General features: G+C 47.8%; 1 protein-coding gene and 1 long non-coding RNA gene across 3 annotated transcripts in view; one reads left to right on the forward strand and one right to left on the reverse strand.

Annotated features, from left to right (window-relative positions):
- Positions 1-9513, reverse strand: part of TTLL3 (tubulin tyrosine ligase like 3) — a 29431-nt gene extending 19918 nt beyond the window's left edge. The window contains exons 1-6 of one of the 2 annotated variants that reach the window (XM_082209412.1): positions 9293-9513; positions 6930-7014; positions 5317-5383; positions 2947-3060; positions 1220-1332; positions 835-1009 (exon numbers count right to left, since the gene is read on the reverse strand). In XM_082209412.1, coding sequence (XP_082065538.1) covers positions 835-1009; positions 1220-1332; positions 2947-3060; positions 5317-5383; positions 6930-6935 — 475 coding nt within the window. In that variant the 5' untranslated portion in view covers positions 6936-7014; positions 9293-9513. Of the gene's footprint in view, positions 1-834; positions 1010-1219; positions 1333-2946; positions 3061-5316; positions 5384-6929; positions 7015-7911; positions 8082-9292 lie in introns of those variants that run through there. The other variant, XM_082209413.1, reaches the window with a different exon arrangement.
- The window catches only part of LOC309525545, an 86180-nt gene that overhangs the window by 48626 nt on the left and 27977 nt on the right, over positions 1-9577 (forward strand). The window lies entirely within an intron of this gene.

A 9577-nucleotide genomic window follows, 5' to 3' on the forward strand; every position in this document is an offset into this window, starting at 1 on the left:
TGCCAAGTGAAATCTAAGAGCGTTTTTTCCAGCCAACCTAATATAGCCCATTTTACTGCAAGTTTTACATTATTTTCTTCAGTCTTCACAAATGTAGCTATTTTGCTGTGTTTTCCCTTGCTGTGTTGCCAACACAAACCTCATGCTTAGGAAAACATAGTAATACCATCCTGTGTTTCCTTGTAGCACTTTTACACAGTTCACTGCAAGCTCTTTTAGGTCCAAACAATGGCCATTTGAGAAGGTTAAGTAACCCATGAGAAACAGTGTAAAGTCAGAGGTGACATTTTAAGAGAGGTGGAGGTAGTTTTAAAGTACTATTAGTGCCCTCAACACACATACACACACATTTCCAATCCTAGGACAAAATATAGCTTGGCTTTTCAGTGTTTCACACTGAACAAATGAAAGCCAGTTGTGATGGGCACTGATTGGCTAGTGCCCATGCCATGTCAAACCTAAGTCTTTCTATTAGTAGCTTTGCACCTGTTTTTATAGTGTGCATGAATTTATTGGGAGCAGGAACAGATGAACATATCTGGTGCGTGTACATCTGAGATTCTTCCCAAAATTCAAAACAAACTTTGGAATGTTTTTAAATACCATTGCAGAGGGTTAGGCTAGATGCTCCTTGAGGTCCCTTCCAACGCTACAGTGATACGATTCTATTAAATATCTCTTTTTATGTGGTTCTAATTGAGAATCCCAATGTTTCGTTTTACATTTTTGTAAATCGCCTAGAGGGTTTCCTCTTTTGTAAATATACAGTCAGGCAGCATATAAATTTTGTTCGGTACAATTAAAAGAGAAGTTGCGAGAGGCTGGTGGCCTTACCGTCCTCAGGCCCGTCACTGTCATCACCATCTTCATCCTGCTCCCCATCAGGCGGACGTTCTCGCTTATTCACTACTTTAGCCACCTTGGGAAACTTCCTCTCCACCCAGCCCCTGCCAAGCAGCCGTCTCCGAATCACGGGGTAAGGGCCGTTCACCATGAAGATCTTCCTTTGCTATGGGGCAACAGGAGAGGCTTATCAACTTTGCCCTGCAGCGGGGAGGGGAGGCAGGGACTCGCCCCTCAGTGATGATGATGATGATGATGATGATAACATTCTCCCCATTGGGCTAGGTTGACCCATCCAACCAAGGCTACAAAAGAGGGGGAAACAGGCAGGGTGGAGGCTAAAAAGGTAGAGACCAGGTAAGCCAAGGACACTTACCTTGATGGCTCTCTCCACAAACTGCCTGGCTTGCTTGAGGCGCTCTGGGTTGAAGGAAGAGTTGAAGTTGATGCTGCGAGGTGAGCGTCCCTCTATCAGAGAGGCTGCATCTCCTGGAACGAAAAAGCTAGGCTTTCCAACCTTTGTGACCTCTTAGTACCTACCTCACACCAAGCAGTGGTACCTTGGTTGTTGAAAGGCTTGGCTCCTGAACAAACTGGCTCCCAAACACCGCAAACCTGGAACTGAGTGTTCCAGTTTGTGAATGTTTTTGGGAAGCCGAATGTCCAACGCGGCTTCCACGGCTTCTGATTGAGTGCAGGAGCTCCTGCAGCCAATCGGAAACCGCGCCTTGGTTTTTGAATGGTTCCGGGAGTTGAACAGATCACTGGAATGGATTAAGTTCGACCTCGGTTTACGAACTTAAACTGTACCAGAAGTCCATTCTTAAACCAAAACTGTTCTTAAACCAAGGCACGCTTTCCCTAATGAGGCCTCCCGCCACCAGTGCCCTTCCACCTTTCGGATTCCATTCTTACACCGAAGTAAAGTTCTCTAACCGGGACACTACTTTCGGTTTTGTGGAGTTCGTAAACCGAATAATTCGTAAACAGAACTGTTCTTAAACCTAGGTACCACTGTATTGTGTCCTATATCTTTTGCCCAGTGTGCAATAGATATAGAATCATAGAATCATAGAGTTGGAAGAGACCACAAGGGCCATCGAGTCCAACCCCCTGCCAAGCAGGAAACACCATCAGAGCACTCCTGACATATGGTTGTCAAGCCTCTGCTTAAAGACCTCCAAAGTAGGAGATTCCACCACACTCCTTGGCAGCAAATTCCACTGTCGAACAGCTCTTACTGTCAGGAAGTTCTTCCTAATGTTTAGGTGGAATCTTCTTTCTTGTAGTTTGGATCCATTGCTCCGTGTCTGCTTCTCCGGAGCAGCAGAAAACAACCTTTCTCCCTCCTCTATGTGACATCCTTTTATATATTTGAACATGGCTATCATATCACCCCTTAACCTCCGCTTCTCCAGGCTAAACATGCCCAGCTCCCTTAGCCGTTCCTCATAAGGCATCGTTTCCAGGCCTTTGACCATTTTGGTTGCCCTCCTCTGGACACGTTCCAGTTTGTCAGTGTCCTTCTTGAACTGTGGTGCCCAGAACAGGACACAGTACTCCAGGTGAGGTCTGACCAGAGCAGAATACAGTGGCACTATTACTTTGAAATATCTACTGCCCACCTTTGTACCAGCTGTCAACCAGGAAGTCCAATTAGGCAAGGATTTATAGCCAGCACACACTATCAACCGTAAAGAATCTTTAGGAGCCTGATGGGAACATGGCTTGGATGCACAACTCATATCCACCAGGAGTTATGAATTTGGTGTTGTTGGCCTGATTCTGTAGAATTCCCTCCCGGCTGAATTCAGACAGGCCTTCTCCCTGTTGAATGTCAGGCATGTAACAAAGACCTTTCGACTTCAGCATCCATTTTAAGGAAGTTTTGTTTCCATGTTTAATTTTAATTGAACTTGCCCGTTGTATACTTTTCAAAACAAATTATGTGCACTGCTTAGAAACTGCAAAAATAAGAAAGGAAAATAACACAAAGAGGATCAATAAACAAAATAAAATAATAAAGCAAATCTAGAGGGGATAGCAAATCACATGAACATCTACCCACAGCACAGAACCCCTGGCAGTATCTTGGCAACTCACCTTCTTGTCTATACCTGCTGGTATTGGGAGCTGTGGATGGGTGGCGGCGAGTGGGGTGCAGTTGTGTACGTTCAATGTTGGAGGGGGCATCTCCGTCAGGCTTCAATCTGCCAACTGAGCACAGTTGGATGAGGAATAATAATAATAATAATAATAATAATAATAATAATTTATTTATATCCCGCCCTCCCCAGCCGAAGCCGGGCTCAGAGCAGCTAACAGTAACAATAACACAGTTTACATAAAATCACAATCAATTAATTGAAATACATTCTAAAATCAATTCATTCTAAAATCAATTCAGAGTCAAATTAATGGCAACCATTGGGCTAGAGTTATATGAGGATTACAGAAGGAGGGGGTCAGACTGTGCCTTGGCCAAAGGCCTGGTGGAACAGCTCTGTCTTGCAGGCCCTGTGGAAAGATGTCAAGTCCCGCAGGGCCCTAGTTTCTTGTGACGGAGCGTTCCACCAGATCAGGGCCACAGCCGAAAAAGCCCTGGCTCTGGCTGAGGCCAGCCTAACCTCCCTGTGGCCCGGGACCTCCAAGATGTTTTTATTTGAAGACCGTAAGGTCCTCCGTGGGACATACCAGGAGAGGTGGTCCCGTAGGTACGAGGGTCCCAGGCCGTATAGGGCTTTGAAGGTTAAAACCAGCACCTTAAACCTGATCCTGTACTCCACTGGGAGCCAGTGCAGCTGGTTTTTAGAAGAACAAGGGTTCAAATGGCACATATGGGGACTACATGGCTAGTCTAAGACATATTATGATACAGAAAAACACACCTGAAGAAGCAGGACTTGTTCCTGCTGTGACTTAAGAATGGAAGAGGCAGGAGATAATGGATCTCTTACGTAGGGCCGTATCCAACACTGCAGCTTTGTTGGTGCAACAGATTTCTGTACATGATCTAGAGCAGGGATAGGCAAACTAAGGCCCAGGGGCCAGATGTGGCCCAATCACCTTCTCAATCCGGCCTGCGGACGGTCTGGGAATCAGCATGTTTTTACATGAGTAGAATGTGTCCTTTTATTTAAAATGCATCTCTGGGTTATTTGTGGGGCCTGCCTGGTGTTTTTACATGAGTAGAATGCGTGCTTTTATTTAAAATGCATCTCTGGGTTATTGTGGGGGCGTAGGAATTGGTTCATTTTTTTTTTCTTCAAAATATAGTCCGGCTACCCACAAGGTATAAGGGACGGAGGACCGGCCCATGGCTGAAAAACGTTGCTGACCCCTGATCTAGAGCCTCCTCTTTTTCTTTTGTCCCCTGCCCCCCTGGTGCACCCTCAAAATTAGTTCCAGAGCGTTGGAGAAGCCTCCAGCAGATTTTGGAGCATGCAGGCAGAGGAAAGGAAGCAGAAGTCCCCCCTGTGTCAGTGGAACCCTGCTGGTGCAACACTGGATACAATATTTGTCAGTATGTACTAAGCATGGGCAACCTTGCTTGTCTTTAAGGCTAACCTAAAACATTTTGCTGCCTGAAACAAAGGGCAATATTAAGATAATGTCCCAGCCCCAGTCCTGACTGGATTGGCAGTCTCCCCTCCTGTGGTTTCCAGCAACTGGCATTCAAAAGCATTACTGTGCCTTCCACCATGAAGGTGGACAAACCTAGACAGCATCTTAAAAAGCAGAGACATCACCTTGCCGACAAAGGTCCATATAGTTAAAGCTATGGTTTTCCCAGTAGTGATGTATGGAAGTGAGAGCTGGACCATAAAGAAGGCTGATCGCCAAAGAATTGATGCTTTTGAATTATGGTCCTGGAGGAGACTCTTGAGAGTCCCATGGGCTGCAAGAAGATCCATTCTGAAGGAAATCAGCCCTGAGTGCTCACTGGAAGGACAGATCCTGAAGCTGAGGCTCCAATACTTTGGCCACCTCATGAGAAGAGAAGACTCCCCGGAAAAGACCCTGATGTTGGGAAAGATGGAGGGCACAAGCAGAAGGGGACAACAGAGGACGAGATGGTTGGACAGTGTTCTCGAAGCTACCAGCATGAGTTTGACCAAACTGCAGGAGGCAGTGGAAGACAGAAGTGCCTGGCGTGCTCTGGTCCAGGGGGTCACGAAGAGTTGGACACGACTTAACGACTAAACAACAACAACAACCATGAAGGTAGAGCAAAGTCATCATGGCCAGCAGCCATTGGGAGCCCTATCCTCCATGAATTTGCCCAATCCTCTCTTAAATCCCTTGGTGGCCATCACTGCTTCCTGTGGGAAGGGAGTTCCATAGTTCAATTGTACACTGTGTGAAGAAGAGGACGAGGCTGAGAAAGGCTGCTGCAGGCAGCCTTTTGCCCTGAAGGCACCTCTTTGACCTAGGAAGCATGGAGCAGAAATCTTGGAGTAGCTGCTACCTTACCTCCTCTGCTGGTCCTTCTGCCCCCTCCAGCGTCACTGTCCCCTCCTGCTTTACACTTTGGGCCCAACTGCGAGAGATCAAAAGAAACACTGAGGTTGTTAAAAGATCCTATGACTCCAAAAGGAATGCAGCCCCACAAGACTTCCAGGGGATTGCCCTACTCCAAAGGCAAATGCAGCAAAAATGACCCAATAAAGGTCAAACAAAATGCGGCAGCTAGAGTGGTGACTGGGAGTGGCTGCCAAGACCATATAACACTGGTCCTGAAAGACCTACATTGGCTCCCAGTACGTTTCCGAACTCAATTCAAAGTCTTGGTACTGACCTTTAAATCCCTAAATGGCTTTGGTCCTGTATACCTGAAGGAGCGTCTCCACCCCCATCGTTCAGCCAGGACACTGAGGTCCAGCGCCGAGGGCCTTCTGGCGGTTCCCTCACTGGGAGAAATGAGGTTACAGGGAACCAGGCAGAGGGCCTTCTCGGCAGTGGCACCTGCCCTGTGGAATGCCCCCATCAGATGTCAAGGAAACAAACAACTATCTGACTTTCAGAAGACATCTGAAGGCAGCCCTGTTTAGGGAAGTTTTTAATGTTTGATGTTTTATCGTGTTTTTAATATTCTGTTGGGAGCTGGCTGGGGAAACTCAGCCAGATGGGCAGGGTATAAATAAATAAATAAATATATTATTATTATTATTAACACTGACGAATCTGCAACTCCCATGACCACTGTTTCTTCTAGGACAATCAGCTTGTCCTGTGCTTTGAAAAGGGCTTTGTAGGCCAGCAAACGCCCTTTTGACAAAGCCTCAACTTTACATACCTCACAAGTGACTTCATATATGACATCAGGTGTCGTAGAGCAGGTGGGTGTGGCCTGGCCAGCCAAATAGGGAGGGCATAATAGAATGGGCATAATGAGGTTCCCCACTCTTGTTCTAGGTCTTGCTCTTCTTTAATACTAAATTTATTTTTGGGACAGGAGAGGTGTGTGCTTGTGGTGAAGTGAGAGAGCATCAGCTTTGCCTCTCATGGCAGCTGCAGAGACTACCACAAAGCACTTACATTCCTTTGACTGCCACCCTACCCCAAACACCCTTTAGGGGTCACTGTAGTCTTTGCCCATTGTGTGGTGCCTGCAACCAGTTGAGAATTTGGAGTAAACATGCCCACCATTTATGGGTCATGACAGCCTCTTCAAAACTGAACTGAATTTCTGAACATGTATTTCTGGGGGGCTGCTATACAAGCATTGTACGCTGAGAAGAATATTTGTTGTCCTGGTAAACTCAGCTTCCATTTCTCGAAACCCAGCCCATATAGCTCTGGAAAAGAAACCTTGCAAATGTGTGGTTACCAGAGTCTGGTGAGGAAGTGAGCAGGGCTTACAAACAGAGAGGCAAGCTGTTACTACTTTAGTTAGTTTTTTATAGTACCCTACAAGTTAATCTACCCCTCAGATCCTGCCCTCTTTTAATTCCCTCAAGTCAGGGATATGAATTCCAAATCCTTTCAAAATATTGATCGCTGAAACAATATATTTGTGCAAAGCAGTACATTCCCAGAGAATCTGGATCTTGGCTGTCCCAATAAGCAGCTCTGCGATCAGTCACCTGCATATTCTTGGTGCCAGCTCCACTGCCTGTCCAGCAACTCACAGTGAACAGGTATGTCAGTCATGGCGCACCGCACAGCCACCTGCAGGGACAAAGTGACAAGCTCACTGTTGCAGCTAAACTAGAGAGCCCTCCTCTCCACATCAATATCCCATATAGGAGCTTATGACAGAATATAATCCGGAGACAGACATCCGCATCATACAACCTATGGCAGCTGTCCACTTTCTATTCTATTCTATTAAAAAATCTAGCCAGGATTTTTTTTTTGGGGGGGGGCAGGCCTTTTGTTAGGGGGCAGAACCTCAGTTAGCTATGCATTTTTATTTGGCAGGGCAGGATGGATCTGCTCCCAATACTGCTTATTCTTGTTGGAGTCCGTTGATAAACCTACCTTTTCCCAGAAGCTTTTCAGAAATGCTCACTTGGGTTCGGACAGAGCAGTAACAGCTGAGCTGACCCAAAGGTGCCCTTCACTGTGTTTCTGCTCTTTTTGCAAACTTAAAATGTGCTTTTAAGTTTGGAAATCGTTTTTTAAAAGTGCTTTTTCCTTCACTGCCAGGCACAAAGCAGCGCAGGTCATTAGACAGGGAAGCACTGCTTGATCACATCAATACACACATACAAACACACACACACACAAGCTATTGGGCACCCTTCCCCTTCCAAAATCTAAGCCAACAGTTCCCATACCCCCAGCTGCTTCCACCCTCCAACCAAGCACAGCATTCCCAGGTGAACATAACCCTGTAAGAAACAGGCCTTTGAGCTCCGAAAAACCTGGCACCGCAACATAGGTGCCAACTCCCTGAGCACCCACAATATTCCCCATGAAGGAGCCGGGCACCCACAGGGTCATTGCACGCTGCATACACCCACGTCCCCGGGGCACCCACGGTCGCGGGGCCAAGTTGGCGCTTTTGCACCGCAAAGGGAGACGAGAGCACCTCTGTGCATGTGCAAAGGGCATTCCTCTCACCGAGCGGTAACGAGGCCATCAGGAGCCACGGGCAGGCGAACCCCGTTCCTCCTCTTGCATGGGGAGCTCTTCTTCTCTCCCCACCCACAAAGTTACCACCCCACAGCCTGGTCTCCACGGCCGGCTGCCCCAACCAGCATTCCCCCCCCCAACCCGCGGGCAGTTTCCGAGTCCCTTCCCCGCCCCCGAAAAGCCGAGGCTCCCGCTCCCGCCGCCGGCGAGGGCCCAGCTCCTCCGCAAGACTCCCATGCGGCTGTTTGGCGTTTCTATGGAAACCAGGGAGAGCGGCAGGTGCTCCAGGAGAGGCCTTTTCGTTTTGCTTTGTTAAAACTCGTGCCCCTCCCCCACCCCGGGCCTTTCAGAAAGATATTTTGCAAAAGGTATTTTGAGGAGAATTAATTCCCAGAGCAACTGAAGCTTGCTAGCTAGATAAGGATAATTAGAAAGGAGATCTCAAAAGCCCTGCACCTCTATTTTAAGCTGCTCTCCAGGAACTTCTTTCTGAATCAAAACAGGGATGTTAACTGATCAGAAGAGGTCGTTTGCCAAACTCCTCCTTGCCTACTATATCCTTCTCTCTCTCTCTTGTGGTTAGATAAGGCACTCTCATCAGTGCACTGCTTAAAGTTGAAATTGCTAACCAGTTCCTGAGCTACAACTCCCATTAGCCTCAGCCAGCAGAGCCAATGGTCATGAAGGATGGGAACTGTAGTCCAACATGCATCTTGGGGGGACCAGTGCGGCTGCCCCTGCCTTAAGGATGTTGGGCAGCTATCCTGTGCCCCTCAAAATCAGGTGTGGGGAACTTTTGGCCTCCCAAACATTGCCAAACTACAACTCCCATTAGCCCTAGTAAGCATGGCCAGTGGCCAGGGATGGTGGATGTTGCAGGTTCAGCCACATCTGGTCAAACGTGCCTCACGCCTGTTGGCCATCAGGCAGGAGGATGGATGTAGCAGTCCGTGCTGGCTAGCGCTGATGGGAGTTGTATTTCGGCAACATCTGGATGGCCCCAATTTCCCTTGCCCTGAATTAAAGGAATTGTGGCAGCAGGGTCTCTTTTAAGGCGACCACTTCTGGCTGATAGGCTAGAGGGATGTAGTCATCCAAAATCTAAGGCGATGTGGGCAACAGCAGGAACCAGCCAGGCAGGGGACGCAAGAGAGGTTTGTGTAGTCAAACTGCAAATGGGAGAAATTACATCAAGGATAAGACTCCAGAGGGGGAGGAGTAAGGCTTTGGAAGCAGGGTTCAAGGACCAACATGTTGAGCAACGTACAGCACAAATCAGACTGTTGTAGGTGCAAGTATCCTTAGCTGGCCTGAGGGGCACACATCTACACGGGATCTATCCAAAAGGGACATACTATTCCTAATTTACCTTAGTTGCGGCTCATACTGTCTCCCTGCTACCTCTGATGACTCATGCACATTTGTGGCTGGCCCCCCGTGCTTGGTGTCCACTTGACCCTGTAAAATTCACGTGGGGGCAAAAGCCTCCTTCTGGCTGCAGGTATACGAAGCCCAGACGGGGCACAGTGGGAGGGTTTGTGGCTCAGAAGCAAACAACCTCCCTAGGCTTGAGGCCTACCTTGCAAGAGAGGGCCAATGGCATTGTATTATATCACCTGTTTGAGACCTGCAGAGAATGCTCAGGATGGCTCAC

This window comes from Podarcis vaucheri (assembly GCF_965113315.1).
Source record: "Podarcis vaucheri genome assembly, chromosome: 2".
NCBI classification, from domain to species: Eukaryota; Metazoa; Chordata; class Lepidosauria; order Squamata; family Lacertidae; genus Podarcis; species Podarcis vaucheri.